This window comes from Pseudophryne corroboree, chromosome 2 (assembly GCF_028390025.1).
Source record: "Pseudophryne corroboree isolate aPseCor3 chromosome 2, aPseCor3.hap2, whole genome shotgun sequence".
Lineage (NCBI taxonomy): Eukaryota > Metazoa > Chordata > Amphibia > Anura > Myobatrachidae > Pseudophryne > Pseudophryne corroboree.
Window position 1 is genome coordinate 170294678 of NC_086445.1, and position 26776 is coordinate 170321453.

The following is a 26776-nucleotide window of genomic DNA, read 5'->3' on the forward strand; positions in this document are numbered from 1 at the left end:
TTTACTGTAATACTAATGGTGAGAATCATACCAGCTCCCACCTCAACCATGCCACACAACATGGCATTCAACAGAATTCACGCCAACAGGCATGAACCATTACAGCAACATGCTGAAAACTAATATAACACAACTTGTGTAATTCTAATAAACAAAACTGCAGGTAAAATACGCACTGGGTCGGGCGCCCAGCATCCTCTACGGACTAGGAGAAAAGGATTTACCGGTAGGTATTAAAATCCTGTTTTCTCATACGTCCTAGAGGATGCTGGGGTCCACCTCATGACCATGGGGTTTATACCAAAGCTTCAGTACGGGCAGGAGAGTGCGGATGACCCTGCAGCACCAATTGACCAAACTTGAGGTCCTCATCGGCCAAAGTGTCAAACTTATAAAATTTAGCAAATGTGTTTGACCCTGACCAAGTAGCTGCTCGGCAAAGTTGTAATGCCGAGACCCCCCGGGCAGCCACCCAGGATGAGCCCAACTTCCTAGTAGAATGGGCCTTCACCCTCGTCGGTAACGGCAATCCAGCCGTAGAATGAGCGTGCTAAATCGTACCTCTGATCCAGCGCGCAATAGTCTGCTTGGAAGCAGGACACCCAATCTTGTTGGGAGAATACAGGACAAACAGAGCCTCTGTTTTCCGTATCCGAGCTGTTCTAGCGACATAAATCTTCAAAGCCCTAACCACATCTAGAGACTTTGACTCAGTGAATGTGTCAGTAGCCACTGGCAACACAATAGGTTGGTTTATGTGGAAAGACGAAACCACCTTTGGAAGAAAATGTTAGCGAGTTCTCAACTCCGCCCTATCTTCATGGAAGATCAGGTAAGGACTCGTGAGACAAGGCCCCCAACTCAGACACCCGCCATGCGGATGCCAAGGCCAAAAGCATCACCACTTTCCAAGTGAGAAACTTCAACTCTATTTCCTGTAGAGGTTCAAACCAATCCGATTGAAGGAAATGCAACACCACATTAAGGTCCCATGGTGCCACTGGAGGCACAAATGGAGGCTGGATGTGCAGAACCCCTTTCACGAAGGTCTGAACTTCAGGAAGAGAGGCCAATTGTTTTTGGAAGAAAACCGATAAGGCCTAAATCTGGACCTTGATTGACCCCAATCTAAGGCCCACATCCACACCAGCCTGCAGAAAATGGAGACAACGTCCCAACTCAGACTATTCCATAGGAGCCTTCTTGGATTCACACCAAGACACATATTTTCTCCAAATACGGTGGTAATGTTTAGACGTTACTCCTTTCTTGGCCTGAATAAGAGTGGGAATGACTTCCTTGGGAATACCCTTTCGGGCTAGGATCCAGCGCTCAACAGTCATGCCGTCAAACGTAGCCGCAGTAAGTCTTGATACATGCACGGCCCCTGCTGTAGCAGGTCCTCTCGAGGAGGAAGAGGCCGAGGATCTTCTACGAGCAACTCCTGAAGATCTGGGTACCAAGCCCTCCTTGGCCAGTCTGGGGCAATGAATATTGCTCAAACTCTTGTTCTTCTTATTATCTTGAGAACTTTTGGGATCAGCGGAAGTGGAGGGAAGACATACACCGACCGGAATACCCACTGGGCCACCAGTGCATCCACTGCTATTGCTTGAGGGTCTCTCGACCTGGAACAATATCTCTGAAGACTCTTGTTGAGACGAGATGCCATCATGTCTACTTGAGGAACTCCCCAGAGACTTGTCACCTCTGTGAAGACTTCTTGGTGGAGGCCCCACTCTCCTGGATGGAGATCGTGTCTGCTGAGGAAGTCTGCTTCCCAGTTGTCCACTCCCGGAATGAAAATCGCCGACAGAGCTCTTAATGTCTTTCTGCCCAGAGGAGAATCCTTGACACCTCTGCTATTGCTGCTCTGCTTTTCATTCCGCCTTGCCTGTTTATGTACGCGGCTGCTGTTACATTGTCCGACTGGATCTGCACGGGATGATCTTGAAGAAGATGTACCGCTTGTAAAAGGCCGTTGTAAACGGCTCTCAATTCCAGCATGTTTATGTGAAGGCAGGCTTCCTGACTTGACCATTTTCCTTGGAAGCTATCCCCCTGAGTGACAGCTCCCCAGCCTCGGAGACTTGCATCCGTGGTTACCAGGACCCAGTCCTGAATCCCGAACCTGCGTCCCTCCAGTAGGTGAGAACTGTGTAGCCACTAAAGGAGCGAAATTCTGGCTTTGGATGACAGGATTATCTTCCGGTGCATGTGTAGGTGGGATCCGGACCACTTGTCCAACAGGTCCCACTCGAATACTCTGGCATGGAATCTGCCAAAATGCATGGCCTCGTAGGCCGCCACCATTTTTCCCAACAACCGAGTGCACTGATGGATCGACACACATGTTGGTTTCAGTATCTGTTTGACCATTCTCTGGATTTCCAGAGCCTTTTCCACTGAAAGAAATACTCTCTGAACTTCTGTGTCCAGTATCATCCCGAGAAAAGACAATCTTGTCGTCGGTTCCAACTGTGATTTTGGAAAATGTATGATCCAACCGTGTTGTTGGAGTATGGACAGGGAGAGTGTGATGTTCTGCAGCAACTGCTCCCTGGATCTCGCATTTATCAGGAGATCGTCCAGATAAGGAATTATATTGATTCCTCTTTGACGAAGGAGGACCATCATCTCCGCCATCACCTTGGTGAATACCCTCGGCGCCGTAGAGAGACCGAAAGGCAACGTCTGGAATTGGTAATGGCAATCCTGAACCGCGAACCTCAGATAAGCCTGGTGAGGAGGATAAATTGGAACCTGCAGGTAAGCATCCTTTATGTCTACTGACACCATGAAGTCCCTCTCTTCCAGACTGGAAATCACTGCTCTCAGTGATTCCATTTTGAACTTGAACCTTTTCAAGTAGAGATTAAGATTTTTTAGGTTTAAAATCGGTCTGACCGAGCCGTCTGGCTTCGGAACTACAAAGAGGCTTGAATAAAACCCCTCTCCTTGTAGTGACAAGGGTACCAGGACCAGGTACCAGAACTATGACCTGACATAATTTTTGAATTGCCGTTGTTACTGCCTCTCTTTCTGGAAGAGAAGCTGGCATGGTCGATTTAAAAAATAGGCATGGGGGGACGTCTTGAAACTCCAGCTTGTACCCCTGGGATACTATCTGTAAAACCCATGGGTCCAGGCCAGATTTAATCCAACCTTGACTGAACAGTTTCAGACATGCCCCCACCCGAGCGGCCTCCCGCAAGGGAGCCCCAGCGTCATGCTGTAGATTTGGCAGAAGTAGGGGTTGACTTCTGTTCCTGGGATCCTGGAGGCGCTGTGGACTTCTTTCCTTTTCCCCTTCCTCTACCTGCAAAGAAGGGGGAACCTTTGGCCTTTTTGTATTTGTTGGGCCGAAAGGACTGCATGTAAGCTTGATGTGTCTTTTTTGCCGGTGCAGGAGCATAAGCCAAAAATGTCGACTTACCTGCGATAGCCGCCGAGACTAACGCATCCAGCCCAACACCAAATAAGGCCTCACCTTTATATGGGAGAGCCTCCATATTCTTTTTGGAATCTGCATCCGCGTTCCACTGGTGAATCCACAACGCTCGCCGAGCTGATACTGCCATGGTAGCGGGTGTTAAACCCAAAAGTCCAATATCCTTCATCGCTTCTAGCATGTATGCGGCTACGTTTTTTATATTACCTAACTTTAGGAGTATCTCATCTTTATCAATCGTGTCAATTTCTGATGACAAGTTGTCTGACCATTTTTCAATCGCACGACTCACCCATGCGCAAGCAATCGTGGGCCTGAGCAGTGTACCATTGGCAACGTAAATGGATTTTAATGTAGTTTCCATTTTACGGTCTGCTGGCTCCTTTAGCGAAGTTGTCCCAGGTGCAGGGAGAATCACCTTCTTTGTCAATCTAGACAGTGCGCTGTCTAACACCGAGGGTGACTCCCATTTTTTTCTGTCCTCTAAAGGAAAAGGATAAGCCATCTGAATCCTTTTGGGAATACGAAATTTATTTTTCGGATTCACCCACACCCCTTCAAAAAGAGTATTTAGCTCGTGGGAAGGAGGGAAAGTAACCTTAGATTTCTTTTCTTTATAGAAATAGGCCTTCTCCTAAGGTACAGGAGGGGCTTCTGTAACTTCCAAAACTTCCCTTATAGCCACAATCATATATTGTATATTTTTCGACAATTTATGTTCTATTTCCCTGGAGTCACTATTGTCGACACAGGAATCAGAGTCCGTGTCGGTATCAGTATTTACAATATTTGCAAACGGTCTCTTATGTGACCCAGAGGGGTCACCTGCGGATGGGAGAACAGAACCCTGAAAAATCACATCTTCCACAGATTTTCTCCAGCTTTCTGCATGAGATTCAGACTTATCTAATCTCCTATTGATATGATGCACACTATCATGTATTTCTTTCACCGATGCAGGCTCTTGGTGTGCCGGCAGCGCCCCCACATTACAACTCTGTGTCCCTAAAATGGCTTCCTCAGGGGAAGAACTCCCTGCCTCAGACATGTGACACTCGTGCACAACTGTTAGGGTCTCCTGCTCTGTGCTGCCACGTTGTCATGGCAACCGGGAGACAAGTGCTAGCGGAGTAACCTGAGCGTAGCTGATACTCCGGTTTGGGTCTTTTGCTGTGCAGTGGTTACAGGCTCTGTGCACGGCAGGGGATCCGGTGCTGGTTTTTGTGCTCACAGTCTGTGAGGTCTGAGTGGGGCGTGGACAGCACCTGCTATATAAACCCTCTTCTCAGGTTAGGCAGATGCTGCTGAATCTTTGTTGGTTAGTCAGTTCCTGAAAGCTAGCTAGTATTGTGTAAACTTTGTATTTGTTTGTTGCTTACTGCAAATAGGCCTTGGGATTTGGTATTACACTCTGCCAATCCAGACCTAGCAGTAAGACTGGAGTCAGTCGTTTAACCTGCTGGGGTTCTTTTGCTACTCTGTGAACCTAGCAAGTTTGCGGCTGTATTCTCAGACTTGCCTGCCAAAATCCTTTCTCACTGTGCAAGGTGTTCAGGTGTCAGTTTAGTGGCAGTAAGCTGAACCAGTGCACTGCAAGTGAGGACTAGGATTGTGGAGACTCTCCTTGTGTCTATTATTCCATCTCTGACCAAGGAGTTCACTGCCACACCCGTTGGTAACCCTTTAGGGTTTTGCTGTTGCCCTTAGCAACAGCATTTCGGGTTCTCTACGTATTAAATCACAACATCTCGCTTCTTTCCATCTGAGCATTCCTAATACTAGGGAGACACCCAGTTTCTTAGCCTTTGGGCTTCTCTGTTCACTTTGTGTTTATTTTGTTACCCTATCACCTTCTGTGTATGTAATGTCATATTCCCCAGTCTGTCTGTGAGTTCATTTGTTTTGCATCCCTCACCGTTCAGACACCAGTACATTCCTGCTGGCACTGGTGTGCATAACATATTCAGCAGCCTAATACTCCTGTTGAAATTTTGTGGGAATATGGAGCATACCCCTCAAAATACTTTGCAACAGGTGGTCGATCAGGTGCAGGTCCTGACTCGACAATTTAATGATTTGTCCATTAAAATGCACACCTCGCAGGCCGCTGGCGGAGCTCCCGCAGCAGCAGTACCTTCAGGGGTTAAGGAGCCGAAAGTAAATCTCCCGGATCGTTTTTCTGGAGATCGCTCGCAGTTCTTTTGTTTCAAGGAGAGCTGCAAGCTATATTTCCAGCTTAGGCCTCAGTCTTCTGGGTCGGAGATTCAGCGGGTAGGCATAGTGATTTCCTTGCTACAAGGAGACCCACAGGTCTGGGCATATGGGTTGCAGCCTGACCGTCGCTTAAAAGTGTTGATGCTTTTTTTACGGCACTGGGCATGTTGTATGATGACCCTGACAAGACGGCCTCAGCCGAGGCTCAGATTTCGATCCTTAAGCAAGGGCGAAGGCCAGTTGAGGTTTATTGTACGGAGTTTCGGAGGTTGGCCCATGATACCCAGTGGAATGACCCAGCCCTGAGACACCAGTACCGAAGAGGTCTTTCTAACCAGTTAAAAGACCAACTGGTACAATATCCCCTGCCTGATAGCTTGGATCAGCTCATGCAGTTATCCATTCGGGTGGATAGACGGCTGAGAGAGCGCAGGCTTGAAAGGGAGACCGAGGTTTCCTTCTTTCCCAAGGGAACCTCAGACTCTGAGGAATTTTCCGAGGAGCCTATGCAGATTGGGGCTACCCGCCTCTCCTCGCATGAGAAGATGCGGAGGAGACAGCAGGGGTTATGTTTGTACTGTGGGCATAAAGGTCATGTGGTAGTATCATGCCCAGAAAAGCCGGAAAACTTCAGGGCCTGAGGGTGATGGGAAATATCCTGTCAGGCCAGAAGTCAGAATTTCCCAAGAAGACTTTTATCATTCCGGTGACCTTGAAGATCCTCGGTCAAACTGTCAAGACTGAGGCCTTTGTGGACAATGGGGCCGACGGGGTTTTTATGGACCGCCAATTCGCCCTGAAACACTCTGTTCCCTTAGTACCCTTGGCATCGGAAATTGAGATTTGTGGGTTAAACGGGGAACCATTATCCCAGGGTAAAATTACCTCTTGCACTAGCCAGATTTCTTTGTTTATTGGAGCCACACACTCTGAAAAATTGTCCTTTTATGTGACTGTCTGTACTTTTGCCCCATTGGTGTTGGGGTTACCCTGGTTAAGGGCCCACAATCCTCAATTTGACTGGGTCTCTGGGGAGATTCTTAGTTGGGGTACTGATTGTTTCAGGAGTTGCTTGAGCCTTCCAGTCAGGCTTTCGCAGCTAAGTTTGCCAGGATTGCCAGGATGTTATGCAGATTTTGCGGACGTGTTCTCCAAAAGAGTTGCAGAGGTACTACCTCCTCATCGCCCCTATGACTGTGCCATTGATTTGTTGCCGAATGCTAAGCTTCCCAAGAGCAGGTTGTACTCCCTGTCACGTCCTGAGACTCAGGCTATGGCAGAGTACATTCAGGAGAACTTGGCTAAGGGATTTATCAGACCTTCACAGTCTCCAGTTGGGTCGGGGTTCTTCTTCGTGGGTAAAAAGGACGGTTCGTTGCGACCCTGCATCGACTTCAGGGAATTGAACCGTATCACGATTAAAAACTCATACCCACTGCCTCTCATTTCGGTCTTGTTTGACCAGCTTCGTACTGCCACCATTTTTTCTAAGATTGACCTACGCGGTGCGTACAATCTAATCCGAATAAGAGAGGGGGATGAATGGAAGACTGCTTTTAATACCCACTCAGGGCATTATGAATATTTGGTGATGCCTTTTGTGCTCTGTAATGCCCCGGCAGTCTTTCAGGACTTCATGAACGATGTGCTCAGGGAATATTTGGATAGATTCTTAGTTGTATACTTAGATGACATCCTAATCTTCTCCCATTCCCTGGAGGAACATCGGAAGCATGTACGCTTAGTCCTCCAGAAACTCAGAGACCACCGGCTTGGGGCGAAGCTGGAGAAGTGCGAATTTGAAGTTCAGCAAATCGCATTTCTAGGATATATTATCTCCCCAGAAGGTTTCCAAATGGAGGGTTCCAAGGTACAGGCAGTCCTGGAATGGGTGCAGCCCACTAGTTTGAAGGCGCTTCAGCGTTTCCTGGGCTTTGCGAATTTTTATAGACGTTTTATCGCTGGATTTTCGTCTATAGTGGCGCCCTTGGTGGCACTCACTAAGAAAGGGGCGGATGTTGCTCACTGGTCTTGTGAGGCCAAAGTGGCTTTTGCCCGTCTCAAAAGGGCATTTGTCTCAGCCAAGGTGCTGCGACACCCAGATCCAGAGCGTCCTTTTGTGGCGGAGGTGGATGCCTCTGAGATGGGTATTGGGGCAGTGCTCTCTCAGATGGGGGTGTCTGATAATCGCCTTCATCCCTGTGCTTACTTTTCCCGTAAATTTTCGCCTGCCGAGATGAATTATGACGTGGGTAACCGGGAATTGTTGGCTATTAAGGATGCACTCGAGGAGTGGAGACACTGGCTTGAGGGGGCTAAGTTTGTGGTCTCAATTCTCACCGACCATAAGAATTTGGCATATTTAGAGTCAGCGAAGCGCCTCAATGCCAGGCAGGCACGATGGCCTTTGTTTTTTGCTCGCTTTAATTTTTTGATAACATATCGCCCTGGGTCAAAAAACATCAAGGCTGATGCGCTCTCGCAGAGTTTTGCTCCAATCCAGGAGACCACCGAGGAGCCATTGCCCATTGTGTCCCCATCATGTATTAAAGTGGGCATTACCCAGGACCTCTTGTCATTAGTCCTTAGAGCACAGGAGCAGGCTCCTCCAGACCTTCCGGTAGGTCTTTTGTTTGTGCTTCCTAGGTTAAGACAGCGAGTGTTCCTGGAATTCCATGCCAAGAAGTCGGCAGGTCACCCGGGTATTGCTAGAACTCGAGAGTTGCTATCTAGGGCGGTGTGGTGGCCCTCGGTGGCTAGGGATGTGGATCAGTGGGTTCGGGCATGTGACATCTGTGCCCGAAATAAGACTCCTAGAGGGGTTCCTGTTGGCCCATTACATCCACTCTCTATTCCATCTAAGCCATGGACCCACATTTCAATGGATTTTGTGGTGGACTTGCCCAAATCCTCGGGGATGACAGCCATCTGGGTTGTCGTTGACAGGTTTTCGAAGATGGCGCACTTCGTTCCATTGGTTGGGCTGCCATCGGCCAGACGCCTGTCTGAATTATTTATGCTGCATGTTGTGCGCCTCCACGGGTTGCCACTTGATGTGGTCTCTGACCGCGGATCCCAGTTTGTGGCCAAATTCTGGAGGGCATTTTGTTCCGATCTCCAGATTTCTGTCAGCTTGTCGTCAGGCTACCATCCGCAGTCTAATGGGCAGACTGAAGGGTGAACCAGTCCTTGGAGCAGTTCCTCAGGTGTTATGTCTCCAAGTGTCAGACTGACTGGGTTGCTCATCTGTCCATGGCGGAGTTTGCCTATAACAACGCGGCTCACTCTGCTACAGGGATCTCTCCCTTCCTTTGTGTGTATGGGCATCATCCTAAGGCCAATTCTTTTGACCCCCTGGACTCCACGCCTGGTGGTTCCTCTGTGGTTTCGGTCCTTAGAGGTATTTGGAGGAAAGTGAAGAAAGCCCTTGTGTCTGTGTCATTAGTGACCAAAAGGGTTTTTGATAAGCGGAAAAGACCCTGCAGCTTCAAATTAGGAGACTTCGTCTGGTTGTCTACCAAGAATTTGAAGTTGAGACAGCCATCTCATAAGTTAGGCCCCCGGTTCATCGGTCCTTATAAGATCACTAGGGTTATCAATCCGGTGGCATTTCAGTTAGATCTACCCCGTTCTTTGGGTATCAATAAAACATTTCATTGTTCCCTTTTAAAACGGGCGATTAGTAATCCTTCTTCCAGTGGAAGACCTTCCCCTCTTCTGATACGTGGCCAGAGGGAGTTTGTGGTTGAAAGGGTTCTTGACTCCAAGATGGTTCGGGGTCGGCTGTCATTTTTGGTGCACTGGAAGGGGTATGGCCCGGAGGAGCGGTCGTGGGTGCGCAGTTGTGATCTTCATGCCCCCAGACTGTTACGCTCTTTCTTCTCGCAGTTCCCCGATAAACCCGGTGGTAGGGGTTCTTTGACCCCTCGTCAGAGGGGGGGGTACTGTTAGGGTCTCCTGCTCTGTGCTGCCACGTCGTCATGGCAACCGGGAGACAAGTGCTAGCGGAGTAACCTGAGCGTAGCTGATACTCCGGTTTGGGTCTTTTGCTGTGCAGTGGTTACAGGCTCTGTGCACGGCAGGGGATCCGGTGCTGGTTTTTGTGCTCACAGTCTGTGAGGTCTGAGTGGGGCGTGGACAGCACCTGCTATATAAACCCTCTTCTCAGGTTAGGCAGATGCTGCTGAATCTTTGTTGGTTAGTCAGTTCCTGAAAGCTAGCTAGTATTGTGTAAACTTTGTATTTGTTTGTTGCTTACTGCAAATAGGCCTTGGGATTTGGTATTACACTCTGCCAATCCAGACCTAGCAGTAAGACTGGAGTCAGTCGTTTAACCTGCTGGGGTTCTTTTGCTACTCTGTGAACCTAGCAAGTTTGCGGCTGTATTCTCAGACTTGCCTGCCAAAATCCTTTCTCACTGTGCAAGGTGTTCAGGTGTCAGTTTAGTGGCAGTAAGCTGAACCAGTGCACTGCAAGTGAGGACTAGGATTGTGGAGACTCTCCTTGTGTCTATTATTCCATCTCTGACCAAGGAGTTCACTGCCGCACCCGTTGGTAACCCTTTAGGGTTTTGCTGTTGCCCTTAGCAACAGCATTTCGGGTTCTCTACGTATTAAATCACAACATCTCGCTTCTTTCCATCTGAGCATTCCTAATACTAGGGAGACACCCAGTTTCTTAGCCTTTGGGCTTCTCTGTTCACTTTGTGTTTATTTTGTTACCCTATCACCTTCTGTGTATGTAATGTCATATTCCCCAGTCTGTCTGTGAGTTCATTTGTTTTGCATCCCTCTCCGTTCAGACACCAGTACATTCCTGCTGGCACTGGTGTGCATAACAACAACACACACCACAGACACACTGGGACTTATAGGGGACAGAACCACAGTAAAATCTGTCAGAAGGACACAGTTAGGAGCAGCCAGTTCACAACCCCAGCGCCAGTACACAATGTCTGTGAACACAAAATGCCCACTGACACAAGCGCTTTTTATAATGTAAATACACCCTGTAAAGCACCAAATTCACTGTGCCCCCCCTTGTTTTGCACCCTGACACTTGTATTCAGTAGTGGAGGAGGACCAGCATTGTCTCTGCAGCCCGAGGATAGAGAGAAAATGGCGCTGAGCAGTGTGCTGGCTGACTGAGGAGGAAGCTCCGCCCCCGCAATGGCGCGTTTCTCCTCAGAGATTTTTCACATAATATTTATACTGGCGGGGGTAGGGCTGTGCCCTTTTAGCCAGTTTATAAGGTTTTATGCTGCCCAGGGCGTCCCCGCGCCCTGCAGTGCCTGTGTATGTGGGCAGCAATGGCGCGCTGCGCTCCCGCAAGCCGTGCGACACCTTTAGCCGTCACTGTCTTGATTGAAGATCCATCTTCTAACACTCACCTGTCTTCTGACTTCTGGCTCTGTGAGGGGGGTGACGGCGTGCTGTGGGAGTGAGCATCTAGACACGGCTAGCATTCAGTACCCTTCAGGAGCTAATGGTGTCCTGTCAGCCAGAAGCAGAGCCAGGAAACTCTTTAGGAAGTTGGTTCCTACTTCTGCCCCCTCAGTCCCACGAAGCAGGGAGACTGTTGCCAGCAGTTCTCCCTGAAAATAAAAAAACCTAACATAAGTCTTTTCAGAGAAACTCAGTAGAGCTCCCCTGGATCCAGTCTGCCTGGGCACATTTCTAAAACTGAAGTCTGGAGGAGGGGCATAGAGGGAGGAGCCAGTTCACACCCTTTGAAAAGTCTTAAAGTGCCCATGGCTCCTGCGGAACCGTCTATACCCCATGGTCATGAAGTGGACCCCAGCATCCTCTAGGACGTATGAGAAATTATGACAATAATAATAGATTATTGTCATTGTTTCCTATTTACCAAAAGGATTGCTCCGTGCATAGTATAGAACATACAATCCAATTTCATAATACGTAGTGATCCAGGAGGATTGTAATAGACAAGTTCACAACTTACATAATTACAATCTGTAGATTACATGTCACAGCAGATGGAATTGATTTGGAGGTGAAGTGGGTGGCAATAGCAAGTGTATGAACTACAATCTAATTATATTGTTATCATATTGTAAGCTCCACTGGGGCAGGGACTGATGTGAATGGCCGAATAATCTCTGTAAAAGCGCTGCAGAATGTGTGTACATTATATAAATAACAGGTAATAATAATAATCTTTGTGATTCTACAATATAGTGTAATGGTGTACAGATAAACAAATGCTATACCTGTACATCATTTATAAACAACTAAGTATCTAAACCAACACACAATGCAATAATTTGCATATGTTTATCACAATGATACTACTAACACTTACATATTTAACAACATTTATGAAATTACGCTTCACACCATGCAGCCTCAAGGTTGCTTTTCCAATTCTTAATACATATTCTAATATACTCCCAATGTGCTGCCCACCAAAGTAGACCTCTCCACAGCTGTCTGGTGAGATCAGAAAGGGGGTGTGACCGGTATGCAGAATGGAGGCACTTGATTAAATACCTGATGTATTTATCCAAATGTCTGCTGCTGCCTCAGAAACTTTTGTGGGCAGCACCATATTTTGTTCAGTTTATGGATGCAAACAATGATTTCATATATCCAGAAGTAAACCACATCTTAACCTCTTGCCTGACGTGGTCGCTTCAGATCAGACCACACCTGGTTGGGCTTTCCATGACATGGACGCATCTGATGCAACCAGTCAGAAACGCCCGCTGTGCGGCTGCTGGCTGAGAATTCTTCTAGCAGCTGCCACTCTCAGAGGGACCTCCAGTCTCCCCTGCTTCCTAGTTCCCTACCCCAGTGCCTGCCGGGCCCAGCAGCACCCCCCACTGTGTAGCCCTCTTACCTTGCTTGTGTACGACCCACGGTTGCAGAGAGAAGCTGACATTTGTTTATAATATATATATATATATATATATATATATATATATGTATACTGTATATAAAATTTATTTTTTTATTAAATGAAAATGTTTTAGATATGTTTTAAATAGATGTTGTTAACATTCGATAATTAAAAAAAAATGTAATTTCTGAGTGGTTTTTGGAAAATAATATTAGTACATGGTTAAAACATATTCTCAATCTTACTGAGCCAGTAAAATTGAACACGAGATCTAGAAATTGCAATGATCTTCTGTAGGTATGAGTGTGGTAGATTTTACTTCTTACCTTTCGCTCTTGTCCTCCATCTGAAGCTGATACTGAATGGAGTCTGTAGAAATAGCTCTGGGCGCACCATCTCCCCACTTCAGCTTAAGGCTCTGGTGACCGTACACAGCACATTCCAGACGGGGTGGTTCTGGGGGAAGGGGTTTGGTTTTCAGTTTTACAGAATGGTTGAAGGGACCAGCTCCCAGACTGTTAAGGGCTTGAACCCGTATTCTAGCAATAAACAAATGAACACACGTGTCAACAGAAGATTGTCAATCATTAAAATAAAGCCAACATTGGAAAAGGTTGTTGTAGCAAACCCTCAGTGGCGGTGTTTTGTGCTTTAACACCCAGACCATTTTGCAATACAATTAAGAGTTTAGCAAAGCTAGTGTTATATATTTTCTTCAGGATAAATAGATTTTTTCTTTTGGCAACATACAGAAACAGTCAGAATACAGAAAGAAAGAAAAAAAAGAAAAGAAACATCACTGCATAGTTGCTGCCTGTGTTTACTGTCATGTACTAAGCGTCTGATTCACTACAACTCTGACGGCGGGGATGGGGACTGCACATGCGCATGGCCGTTCTGCACATATACATGACCTGCAGTGCCCTCTAAGCCGCAGCAAGATTGACAGAGGGAGGAGAATGGGTGGCGCTTGGCTGCGTTTCCTTAAAACGGGGGGGGGGGGGGGGGGGGAGGGGGGGGGGCAAGGGGGGCTGGAATTTTGCACCTCTTTTTTTGGAGTGCTGAAGCCGGGATCTGCGTGTTCCTGCAAAGATTTAGGAGGAGACCCGTTTGCCATTCTGAGCAAGCTTGGATATACTGTTCTCAGATGGGCAATGACTGCGACCATTGCGACCAATGGTTTGCAATGGTGGGCTAGGTGCTGCGTCTTCGGATGGAGCACTCAGATCTGCAATGCCGACAGAAGGCGTTTGTTTTTATTCAAACTCCTTCTGTGGCATTAACATATTTGTGCATCACTGAGGCGTCCAAAGACCCAGCAGCAGTGCAAATAGTGTCCACCTGTATAACAGGTTCTAAGTGCAGCCCTGACATGTTATCAGATACTTCTCTCCTTTGGATAGGGAATATCCAAGGTCTGACACAATTATTGTCAGGAACGTTATAATAAAGGTGCAACATTTCCCCACTGACCGCCATTAGACTTCCCAGGAGAAGGACACTGCACCTACAGAGAGACAATATTTTGGCCCTCACATTTCATTCTTTGGCCACAAATAACTATTGGGACCATGTAAAAAAGCTTAGACCATAGGATTGCGTTATGTGACATTTACCTGTATGTAGTGTCTGGCTGTAAGTGTTCTATAATGTAGCTCACTGCCTTTCCCACCACGATGGTCTGCTTGTCTCCATAGTCTATACTGTAGCCAGTAATCTCTGAGCCATGGTCACATGGTTTCTCCCACTGTATAGCTAGGCAGGTGGAAGGAGAGTAATGTGGGCTGTCTACTTCATCTTCCTTCATTGCCCAGAGGTTTGTCACTGCTGCCGGTGCAGAAGCAGGAGTCAGACACGCCACAACGTCACTAAATAGGCCTGAACCGGCAACATTCACAGCCTGCAAGCAGTGGAATAGAGTACAAACAATATAAAACACACAATTAAGAGAAAAAAGGATCTCTTTGGGTGAAAGCATAAGAAAGAACCCATTGGTAAAACGTGGGGACTTACCTGAACCCTGCAGTAGTAGACAATGGCTGGCGAAAGGCCTTTCATTTCATAGGTAAAACCCGGTCCACAGTAGCAGATTTGCATACAGCCCTCCATGCCGCCCCACTCCACCCTGTATTCCGTTATCTCTGCACCGTTGTTGTTTGGAGCCTGTACGGTAAATAAAACAGAGAGCAATGACAAAAAAGAAACTAATAATAATAATAATAATAATAATAATGTAATTGTATAGAGTACTGAAAAGGCTATATAAGGCAACAAACTATACATACAGTACCCTACAAAATTATTTATATGTGAAATACTTTACTATTGCGTTCTTACATTGGCTGGTTAGCTCTTACAGGACAGTAGGAAAGCTTTATTTGTTCACCAATTCACTTGAGTCATGACATGATGGGGATTGTAAAACTCCATGCTCATCCAAGACAGTATTGCAGATGCCATGATTTGATGCACTGGATCAGCAGCTAAGCGTCCCTAAAGCTGAGCCTACACGCTATAATTATCTGGCCGATCCACCTGATATTGGCAGATCAACCAGATAATTGAGTGTATGTGGGCGACCGATCTGGCATGTTGGATCATCCAGCATGTCCATCTAGTGCGATAATTTCTTCGCTAAAATTCCGGTAGTACATGCAATGCCGCAGCCGCCCGACTGACAGTTCCCTATTCCTTCGCATGGGAATAACAGAAAAAGGTCTCCTCCCCAGTGGAGGAGCGCTGATATCAAGCACAATACACTGTGAGAGATCTGACGGTGTATGGCCACAATATCTGCAGGATGCCAGATAAAATGTCTGTCAGCAGGGCCAGATTAAGGTCTGTGGGGGCCCCTGGGCAACAAACTTGTGGGGCCTCCTATCAATAAAATTATCAAAGTGAAGGAATGCTACGGTAAGACCTCACTGGTATCAGTAATAAATAAGCCAATGATATATTAACAGCAGAGTAAATTCCATGCTTCCAAATAAGAAATGTAAAGTGTTTTATCTGAATAAACATTTTATTTGGAGAGACCATATGGTAAATACGTTTATGTTATCCTCTATATTTAAAATAGCTACTGTATATTAATGCCAGATTTATCATGCAGTGGCTCTCATCCAGAACTGAATTATGGATAAAACCCATTTACATCTTCCATATCACTTTCTCATACAAGTGATAGTAAGGAGAAAATGATGTAAGACAGTCAGATATGGGGTGTACAAAGGTGTTGATACTTTAACCTGTATTTCTAACAGAAAGGGTTTACAGTAGAGGCTATAGAGGCAGAGCTACGCAAAACTCACATTATAAATTTGTGCAGTGTGCATTGCCTGGTCCAGGCAGCACTGCACCAACGCTCTGTCAATGGCTGCAACACAGGAAAGGTGCAGTCCGGGTAACCCGACCAAGCAAAGCTGCCACCTGGCGCCGCTGATGTCGGAACTCACTGAGAAAAATGGCGCCTTGGCATCTTACTTAGTAATTACTCAGTCAGCTCCTTCAGCAGCATCGCAACAGCCGCGGGCAGTTCTGGAACAGTGTCTCGCAGGATTTTGCTTCAGTATACCGCGAGACTGACTGTGTAGGGAGAAGCTCCTCAGCGACCACTGTTAAGGAACAGCTGAGTCGCCCAAGAGGTGGGGAGACCGGAGACACAGCTAAATGCTGTGCTCCGGTTTTAATAGCAGTGCCACTGGATTTAATAGCAGTGCCAGGGGCGACCACCCCTGTTGTTCTTCCTATAATCCGTCCCTGCCTGTTGATCTGACATGCATTGTATCTGTACGTGTATGTCCAGCTTAAGTGATGGAGTAACTATTCCTAGGCAGCTAATGGAGTACAGAGGGGGAAGACCCTGGACTTTTATAAATACATTTGAAAGAGCTCAAGTTCCTATTACAGCACTTATAAAGGAATTAGACTATGAAGCAGTGTGTACCCTTCTTTTTAGGTCTGTGCGGGTATCACCAGTGATGATTAATGCCCTGATTCTTCCTATATGGTTTAAAACTGAAGGTTTTCAGAAACAGGTGGCACTATCTCGGTACTTATAAACATTTAGGGGTGTATTCAATACCTGTCGGGTCCTTTCCCGACACGTGAGTATTCAATGGGGCGGACAAATCCGACTGTCGGATCAGACCGCTCCCGACAACTGTCAGTGAGCTGCTGAGCACCGGTCCGTGCTGCTGCTGCCACTGCCAATACTCATCCGTCCCTGCTCCTCGCCTCACATGCTCGTCGTCCCCGGCTCCTCCGGCTGCACCTCCGGCCTTCTCACACGCTGCTTCCCCGGCCGCCTCACGCGTCTCATCTCCCCGGTTCCGACAATGTCAATCCGACTTTAAAAAAAAGATATCCGACTTGTCGGAAAAAAATAGCCAGTGCTGAATATGTCGGAACCCCTTCCGACCTAAACCTGTCGGAAGCTGCCGTCTTTCCAACAAGCCGGCAGCTTCCGAAACTTATTGAATACACCCCTATATATAACATATTACCAGAAATGAAGAACTGAATTAAGTAAAATAATAACTCCCAGTATCTTTTTTCACTGAAAAATCAGACTGTTGCGGCATATTAATAAGTACTATGGGGATACTTGTCGTTTAAATGCAATTAGTTTTACTGGTGGATACAAACACAAACATGAAAATATAGTATGTGAAATTAATAGCAGCTGTAAAGTAAACTACATGGGGCAGAATTAAGCGCAAGGTCCTGTCAGCCTTGTGGGACATGCTTCTGGCACTCACTTCAGGACACTACAGTAATGCTAACATTGCTTATTTTTGTTTGTCACATAAGCAATGTGTTAGCATGTTATAACATTCCACAAGGCTCCTATGGGACTTTGTGCTTAGTTGAATCTCCCTGCATGTGACTTATTTTGTTATCTCACACGGAGTACAAAAAGAATATTCTCAAGCTAGTAAGTGAAAACTTCTGATGCAATGTATTGTATTCCCACGAGTAAAAAAGCCAATTGAGGAAGCTGGTTTCACATTCTAAAAATGCTGCTCAACAAAAAGACCCGATCAGTAAAAACAAAACCGAACAAACCAGTGCAAGCAACAGGGCTTAGAGCTGAAAAGCTCATTTTAGCTACTACTAGAAATAGCTGGAAAAGGACAGCAGAGCTCATGGTTGTACACTTGTGCAAAACATAAAAAAAAAAAAAAAATTCATCCAAATAAGACTAGGAGGCAGATGTACTAAGGCTTGGAAGTGGAGAGAGATAAGTTACCAGACAATCAGCTCCTTACTGCCAAGTTACAGGCTGTGTTTGAAAAATAGCAGTTAGGAGCTGATTGGCTGGTACTTACCTCTCTCCATTTTATCACTTTTCAAGGCTTAGTACATCTCCCCCTAAAGGAGATGTCGGATGGGCACTTTACAATGTTGTGAGTTTAATACCAGGATAATGCATCTTTGTAAGACAACCACATGTTCAGTCAGTTTTACCATGAAAGAACACTAGAAACAGTGTACCTCTGTCATGCAGGTGGTGGATTTCCCACAAGTCATGTTGTGAGGCATGTGCCTAGGGGGACAACTCACTGGGGGTGGCATACAGGACCCCCTTCATCGATCTCCACAGTGCACCAATTCACCTGCTGCTATTTAGACACAGGATCCCCCATGATGCATCAGGGGAGTCTTTGGAGAGGGCACAAGTGCAGTCCAGAGCCCAGACGAGGAAGTAGCTGAAGAGGTGGAGTGTCACTAGAAGCCTCATGTAGGGAGAGCAGATTTAGCAGCCAATAATAATGTGCAGACGGGTTGGCCTGACCCCTTAATCTGCCCCTGGGTTATGCCCATTGTTTTTACAAAGTATACGTCCCTAAATATGGACAGTTGTTACACAGTTTCATGAGAGTTTTTATAGCCAAATATGGACTCAACAATTCTGATACAGTACAATAAAGCCAGCACACACTTTGTCAGGACTGTAGTGTCTCATCTTACCTCCCAGTGTATTAGGGCACATGTTGCAGATCTGCATGTTATCTGAGGGGGTCTGCACTGATCGGGTGCTCCTGGTGCCGTTGTGATTTCACACTTTTCAGAAAATGGTCCAAACTAAAATATAAAAACAAACTTTTTTATTTATTATTTATTAACAGTTTCTTATATAGCGCAGCATATTCCGTTGCGCTTTACAATTAGAGTAATAGTAATAGAACAAAACTGGGGAACAACAGTAATAGAACAAAACTGGGTAAAAAACAGACATAGAGGTAGGAAGGCCCTGCTCGCAAGCTTTCAATCTATAGGGAAATAGGCATTGATACACAGGATAGGTGCTACCTATTGCATAATGGTCCACCAGATTGCTAGGTTCTTAATGGTTTGTATGATATGATCACCCTGCAATGTTGACCAAGTATCAGGAGGGTGTGAGAGCAAAGAAAGTCAAGATATGTGATGTTATGTGGACTGTACAGAGAGGATGTAATTAGATAAGGAAGCATTGAAGGTTATGTGGGTGGGTCTGGAATTTGATAGGCTTGTCTGAAGAGGTGAGTTTTCAGGGAACGTTTATAGGTTTGGAGACTAGAGGTGAGTCTTACTGTGCGTGGGAGTGCATTCCACAGAGTGGGTGAAGCCCAGATAAAGTCTTGTAATTTTGAGTGTGAACAAGTAATGCGTGTGGATGAGAGACGCAGGTCTTGTGCAGAGCGGAGAGGTCGGGTAGGGAGATATTTTGAGATGAGTGAAGAGATGTATGTTGGTGCAGTTTGGTTAATGGCCTTGTATGAAAGTAAAAGTATTTTATATTTAATACGGTAGAATACCGGTAACCAATGGAGGGACTGACAGAACGGATCTGCAGACGAACGTCTAGCGAGGAAGATTAGCCTCGCAGCTGTATTCAAAATGGATTGTAGTGGTGAGAACCTATGTTTGGGAAGACCGGTCAGGAGACTATTACAATAATCATTATGGGATATAATGAGAGCATGGATTAGAGTTTTTGCTGTGTCTTGTGTAAGATATGGTCGTATTTTGGATATGTTCCTTAGATGAATGTAACATGGTCTTGAAACAGATTGAATGTGTGGAACAAAGGACAGTTCAGGGTCAAGAATGACACCTAGGCAGGGAGCTTGTGGGGTAGGGATGATTGCTGAGTTATCAACAGTGATAGAGATATCAGGTTGGTAACTACTATTGGCTGGAGGAAATATAATTAATTCTGTTTTGGAAATATTAAGTTTGAGGTCGCGAGATGTCATCCAAGATGAAATGGCAGAAAGGCATTCAGTGACACGGCCCAATACAGATGGTGACAAATCTGGGGAGGATAGGTAGATTTGGGTATCATCCGCATAGAGATGGTACTGAAATCCCAAAGAGCTGATTAGTTTACCAAGAGATGAGGTATAGATAGAAAAAAGCAGAGGACCTAAGACTGAGCCTTGCGGTACTCCAACTGAGAGAGGTAGCGAAGAGGAGGTGGAATCAGAGAAACGAACACTGAAGGAGCGATTAGATAGGTAGGATGCGAACCAAGAAAGTGCTGTGTCTTGAATACCTAGGGATTGTAGTGTTTGTATGAGAAGAGAGTGGTCAACAGTGTCAAAAGCAGCAGAGAGATCAAGGAGAATAAGTAGTGAGTAATGGCCTTTAGATTTAGCAGTGACCAAATCATTCACTACCTTAGTCAGTACTGTCTCTGTGGAGTGTTGGGCACAAAATCCTGACTGAAGTGGGTCCAGTAGGCTGTGTGAGTTAAGAAAGTGTGTGAGGTTAGAGTAGGCAAGTCTCTCAAGTAGCTTGGAGGGGCATGGGAGCTGAGAGATGGGACAGTAGTTTGAGTAAAAGTTAGGGTCAGAGTTTTGTTTTTCAGAATGGGAGTAATCACTGCTCTACTTGTACAGAGAAGAAAAGATATCAGTAGACAGAGAGAGATTACAGATTTTAGTTAAGGTTGGGATGAGCACAACAGAGAGAGCTTTACTAATTTGTGAGGGTATAGAGTCAAAGGGAGAGGTAGTAGAGTAGGCAGATGAAAAGAGTGCAGATACGTCATCTTAATTTGTAGGATCAAATGAAGAGAAGGTATTAGAGGGTTCAGGCAGGGAATTGAGCAGGTCACTGGCTGTGGAAGAACATGCCATTTAATTTCGGATCTTATCAATCTTGTCCTTGAAATAGGAAGCAAGATATTGCGCACTGACAGTGGCTGGTGGGTTGGGTGAGGGAGGAACAAGAAGTGATTTAAATGTATTAAAAAGTCGCTTGGGGTTATAGGCTTGAGCAGAGATGAGAGATTGGAAATATGTTTGGCCGTGTCCAGAGCATCACAATAAGAGTGGTACATGGTCGTATATGTGAGAAAGTCACTTGATGTACGAGATTTACACCACTGGCGTTCTACTTTACGTGACAGTTTTTGTAGATGTCTTGTGTATTTAGAGTGCCGTGGGTTGCTGGAGCCACTTCCACAAGTGCTGTTTCTAGAGTTTGGTTAAGGTGTGATACAGCAGTCTCTGGAGAGGTGAATGTAGAAATTGGTGAGAGCAGTGAGGTAGATAGTTGTTGAAAATTAATAGCGTTAATATTTCTGTGGGTTAGAGGCGGCTTGGTAGACTTCAGGGACATTGAGTTTGAAGTAATGGAGGAGAGCATGCAGGTGATAAGGCTGTGATCTGAGAGTGGGAAAGGAGTTAGTAAGTTCAGAAACAGAGGATAGTCTGGTGAATACAAGATCAAGGCAGTGACTCTCCTGATGAGTAGGGGAGTCAGTCCAATGGGAGAGGCCAAGAGAAGAGATTAGAGAGAGTAGTTTGGAGGCATGGGGAGATTGTGTACTGTCAATAGAGATATTGAAATCGCCCATATTGATGGTGGAGATGTCAGAGGATAAAAACTGAGGGAGCCAAGCAGAAAAATCTTCCAGAAACTTTTGGGTTGCCCAGGTGGGCGATAGATAGCTGCAACACGCAGAGAGAAAGGGGTGAAAATCCTAATAGAATGTACTTCAAATGATGTAAATGCGAGTGAGGGAACAGGTGGTAAAACAATGTGTGTGTAAGAATTGGACAGTAATATTCCAACCCCACCTCCTTTACTGTTACCAGGCCTGGGGGTGTGTGTGAAATGGAGGCCACCATGTGACAGTCTGATTGCGTGAGCCATGTTTCTGTTATAGCAAGTTGAGTTTTTTTGCAATGAAAAGGTCATGAATAGATGTTAATTTGTTGCAAACAGAGCGTGCATTCCAAAAAGCACATTTTAGTGACTTGGAGGGAGATGGGAGACATGTGATGTTGATAAGGTTTGTTGGATTTATATTCCATTGTGAATCAGCTGAATATGAGCGTGGTATGTGGATGGGACCTGGATTTGGGGATATGTCACCAGCTAGTAGAAGCAGAAGAAGAGAGAGATAGGTATAGTTGGGGGAGGTGTGTGATAGTTTCTTATGGTGACAGGTTGAGGATGTTATAGTTAGTGTACATAGGGGGTAATTCCAAGTTGATCGCAGCAGGAAATTTTTTAGCAGTTGGGCAAAACCATGTGCACTGCAGGGGGGGCAGATATAACATGTGCAGAGAGAGATAGATTTGGGTGTGGTGAGTTAAATCTGCAATCTAAATTGCAGTGTAAAAGTAAAGCAGCCAGTATTTACCCTGCACAGAAACAAAATAACCCACCCAAATTTAACTCTCTCTGCAAATGTTATATCTGCCTCCCCTGCAGTGCACATGGTTTTGGCCAACTGCTAAAAAATTTCCTGCTGCGATCAACTTGGAATTACCCCCATAGATAGGTTAAAAGTTCATGAGTGTTAGTAAGAGGGGAGTGGATTAATGAGGCTGCAATGTGTACAGAGCGATGAATAACAGGAATAGTGAAGGATGTTGCCATTTTAGAGAGGATACCATGAAGTGCTATTATGAAAAACTGTTTGTGGAACATGGCGTTTTTAAAAATAAAAGTATAGATAGGTAAGTGCTTAAGGAAAATGCAAGTTAAAATGGTAAAATTAGCTGGTTTCCAGTGTTTGTTCAACTGTTGGTTTAACTGTTCTTTTAAAAATTTCCTAACTTTGTAATTTCCAAACTTCGTATATTTCCTAACTCAGACAACTGCCCCATAACTGAATGTAAACATATACTAGGTCTAATTAACAAAGGCCACAGCTAAAGCCAATTGGACAGCTAATCAAAGGACTTAAATGACCCTGTGTTAAGTAAACACCAGTCCATGTATGCTAATAAACTACACTCCAATGAACATCTTCTGAAGAGATATCAGCTACAAGAAAGTACTAATATTATACATATGCATTTACATACGCTGCTAAATTATACATTAGTGTGAATTCAGATTAAGAGTTGTAGTTTGCAGGGTTCATCAATCAGAATTCACATACATTTAAAACTCTTTATAAGTAAATGTAAGCGCTTAAAGCTAAAGAAAACAAAGACGTACAAACTGACAAATGAAGACATATTTTACTACATTGCAAACTAAGCAGATGATTCGCTGAAAAGTAAAGTAGATAAAATCATACGTGCACCAGTCTCCTTAAGGGTTTGTACATATAGGATTTAAACCAGGAGTTTAAAACAAAGCCTAGAAATTGCAGGATTGGATCCTGCAATGTACATACACTTACAGTTTTGAAATACAGGACTCAAAAAATAGAACGCATTTCTAATCTGTATAGATTTTATTGTTGTTTAAGAAAATGTCTCCTAATCAAGTTGATATATCCAATTAAGGTGTGTACCTAGAAACCGTAGGCAATTTGTAGTATGCTTTAAAGGCATCTGTAAACCTCTGCCCCTCCAGAGATGAAGTCATACAGCCAATCTGAAACCATGCACCATACGCAGCTGGACATCAGCCCCGTCCCCACAGAACACCCGCCCACACAACCACCTCAAAAGAGAAAAGGGCCTTGTTTATTTTATTTTTTTGTAACTAGGACAAAGCTTCTTTTCTCTTGTTGGGATGTACCAGATTACTGTCAGAACTCACGGATGGATATAATGGATGCTAACCCGTACTTCGAGATTGACTGAGACCTAGAGCAAAGGTGCAGAGTCTAAGGTGCCGATGGTGTTCACTGGGGAACCCCGCAAGCAGGTTTGGGTTTTGCTGAATGCAACACGCAAGTCGCAGCCCTCTGTCTGGGTTCCCTAGAATGGGGCTGGTATGGACTGGCATTCACACAGATTATTTGCTGTGAGGCGTATGGATGCAGGGAAGACAGACTGGGTCGGAGCTGGGTGGGAGGTGAGGAACAGAAACAGAAGGCAGACATTAGGATGGCAGGAACAAGGAACAGAACACGGGGAAAACAGGAACGGATCACAGGGAAGACAGGAACCAGGAACAGAACCCACGGGTACAGCACTGGTAAGCACAAGGCTAAAAACACTGGAGTAAGGTAAAGGAGCCTATACTCTGGAACTGGTCACACAGGGTAATTTTTCTAGTCTTCTCCATTTTATTCCTGCCTTGTAAATATGTACTGACTTGAATGTTATTTTATATTTTGTTTCATATACGCAATGTGTGACTATAGTATATTATTTTAAGTTACATATAAAATGTAATACACTTTGTTGTGGAGATCTGATGTAGAACCTAACAAATTAACCTTGATCTCAAGTACAGTACAGTGCATCCGGAAAGGATTCACAGCGCTTCACTTTTTCCACATTTTGTTATGTTACAGCCTTATTCTAAAATGGAATATATTAATTTTTTCCCTCAAAATTCTACACACAATACCCCATAATGACAACGTGAAAAACGTTTTTGTTTTTTTAGATTTTTGCTAATTTATTAAAAATAAAAAACGAAGAAATCACATGTACAGAAGTATACACAGCCTTTGCTCAATACTTTGTTGACGCACCTTTGGCAGCAATTACAGCCTCAAGTCTTTTTGAATATGATGCCACAAGCTTGGCACACCTATGTTTGGGCAGTTTCACCCATTCCTCTTTGCAGCACCTCTCAAGCTCCATCAGGTTGGATGGGAAGCGTCGGTGCACAGCCATTTTCAGATCTCTCCACAAATGTTCAATCGGATTCAAGTCTGGGCTCTGGGTGGGCCACTAAAGGACATTCACAGAGTTGTCCTGGAGCCACACCTTTGATATCTTAGCTGTGTGCATAGGGTCGTTGTCCTGCTGAAAGATGAACCGTCGCCCCAGTCTGAGGTCAAGAGCGCTATGGAGCAAGTTTTCATCCAGGATGTCTCTGTACATTGCTGCATTCATCTTTCCCTCTATCCTGACTAGTCTCCCAGTTCCCACCGCTGAAAAACATCACCACAGCATGATGCTGCCACCACCATGCTTCACTGTAGGGATGGTATTGGCCTGGTGATGAGAGGTGCCTGTTTTCCTCCAAACATGACGACTGGCATTCACGCCAAAGAGTTTAATTTTTGTTTCATCAGACCAGAGAATTTTGTTTCTCATGGTCTGAAAGTCCTTCAGGTGCATTTTGGCAAACTCCAAGTGGGCTGCCATGTGCTTTTTACTAAGGAGTGGCTTCCGTCTGGCCACTCTACCATACAGAGGCCTGACTGGTGGATTGCTGCAGAGATGGTTGTCCTTCTGGAAGATTTTCCTCTCTCCACAGAGGAATGCTGTAGCTCTGACAGAGTGACCATCGGGTTCTTGGTCACCTCCATGACTAGGGCCCTTCTCCCCGAGTCGCTCAGTTTAGGCGGCCAGCCAGCTCTAGGAAGAGTCCTGGTGGTTTCCGAACTTCTTCCATTTACGGATGATGGAGGTCTCTGTGCTCAATGGGACCTTCAAAGCAGCAGATATTTTTCTGTACCCTTCCCCAGATTTGTGCATCGAGACAATCCTGTGTCGGAGGTCTACAGACAATTCCTTTGACTTGATGCTTCAGTGACGTGCGGTGCAGTCTTTGGCTGGGGAGGCACATATATATCTCCATCTGCCCCCTCTCTCACTTGAGATGCGTGTGCAGGACAGAGTGTAGGCGCCGCTCAGGGCCGCTGCAAGGGTGTTCGGCGCCCTCCTGCAAACTATAAAATTGCGCCCTCCCTCCCTTTACTCATAAAGGGAGAGCGTGCATCACAAAATAGGGGTGTGGTCTCACAAGGAAGGACACAATAGCACCTGAGAACAGTACCTCCAATTCAAATTACGCCACACTGTAGCGCAATCTTAGTCACATTACACTGTATGTAGTCCCCATGATTCATATTACACAACATAGTAGTTTCCCTTATACTTATGTCCAGCATTGCCTGGGTTTATTTTATTTTTTTAAGCTATTATCCCCTGCACTGCCTGAGGATATTTTTTCTTCTCTCTTTTTCCTCCTCTCTCTCAGCTCCCCTTTTCCCCATCTATTTCCCTCCCCTCTTTCCCTTTCTTACTCCCACTACTTTGAAAGTCACAGGGAGGGTGAGGGCAGGGACGCTGAGGGGGAGATACGGGGAGCGTGAGGGCAGGGACGCTGAGGGGGAGATACGGGGAGCGTGAGGGCAGGGATGCTGATGGGGAGGGTGAGGGTAGGGATGCTGAGGGGGAGATACAGGGAGGGTGAGGGCAGGGACGCTGAGGGGGAGATACAGGGAGGGCGAGGGGCAGGAATGCTGAGGCGGAGGGTGAGGGTAGGGACGCTGAGCGGGAGATACAGGGAGGGTGAGGGCAGGAATGCTGACGGGGAGGGTGAGGGCAGGGATGCTGAGGGGGAGATACAGGGTGGGTGAGGGCAGGGACGCTGAGGGAGAGATACAGGGATGGTGAGGTCTGGAAAGCTGACGGGGAGGGTGAGGGCAGGGACACTGACGGGGAGCTAGAGGGCAAGTGAGGGTAGGGATGCTGAAAAGGAGTTACAGGGAGGGCGTGGCCATGGACGCTCATGGGGTGTTATAGGGAGAGTGAGTGCATGGACGCTGACTGGGTGTTAGAGGAAGGGTGAGGGTAGGGACGCTGACAGGGAGTTAGAGGGATCATGAGGGGCGAGTTACAGGGAGGGTAAGGGCAGTAGTACTGAAGAGGGAGTTATAGGGAGGGTGAGGACAGGGGCCTAAAAAATAGGATTTTAATACTTACCGGTAAATCCTTTTCTTAGTCCTTAGAGGATGCTGGGGACACTTCATAGACCATGGGGTATAGACGGGATCCGCAGGAGACATGGGCACTCTCTAAGACTTTTACTGGGTGTGAACTGGCTCCTCCCTCTATGCCCCTCCTCCAGACCTCAGTTATAGGAACTGTTCCCAGGGAGACG

The 26776-nt window shown here is 45.9% G+C and overlaps 1 protein-coding gene across 5 annotated transcripts in view; it reads right to left on the bottom strand.

Moving 5' to 3' along the window:
- Positions 1-26776, bottom strand: part of FNDC3A (fibronectin type III domain containing 3A) — a 591400-nt gene that overhangs the window by 32441 nt on the left and 532183 nt on the right. For all 5 annotated transcript variants that reach the window (XM_063952008.1, XM_063952009.1, XM_063952010.1 and 2 more), the window contains 4 exons: positions 18497-18610; positions 14537-14686; positions 14140-14423; positions 12850-13062 (listed from right to left, as the gene is read on the bottom strand). In XM_063952008.1, the coding sequence (XP_063808078.1) occupies positions 12850-13062; positions 14140-14423; positions 14537-14686; positions 18497-18610 (761 nt within the window). The remainder of the gene's footprint in view (positions 1-12849; positions 13063-14139; positions 14424-14536; positions 14687-18496; positions 18611-26776) is intronic.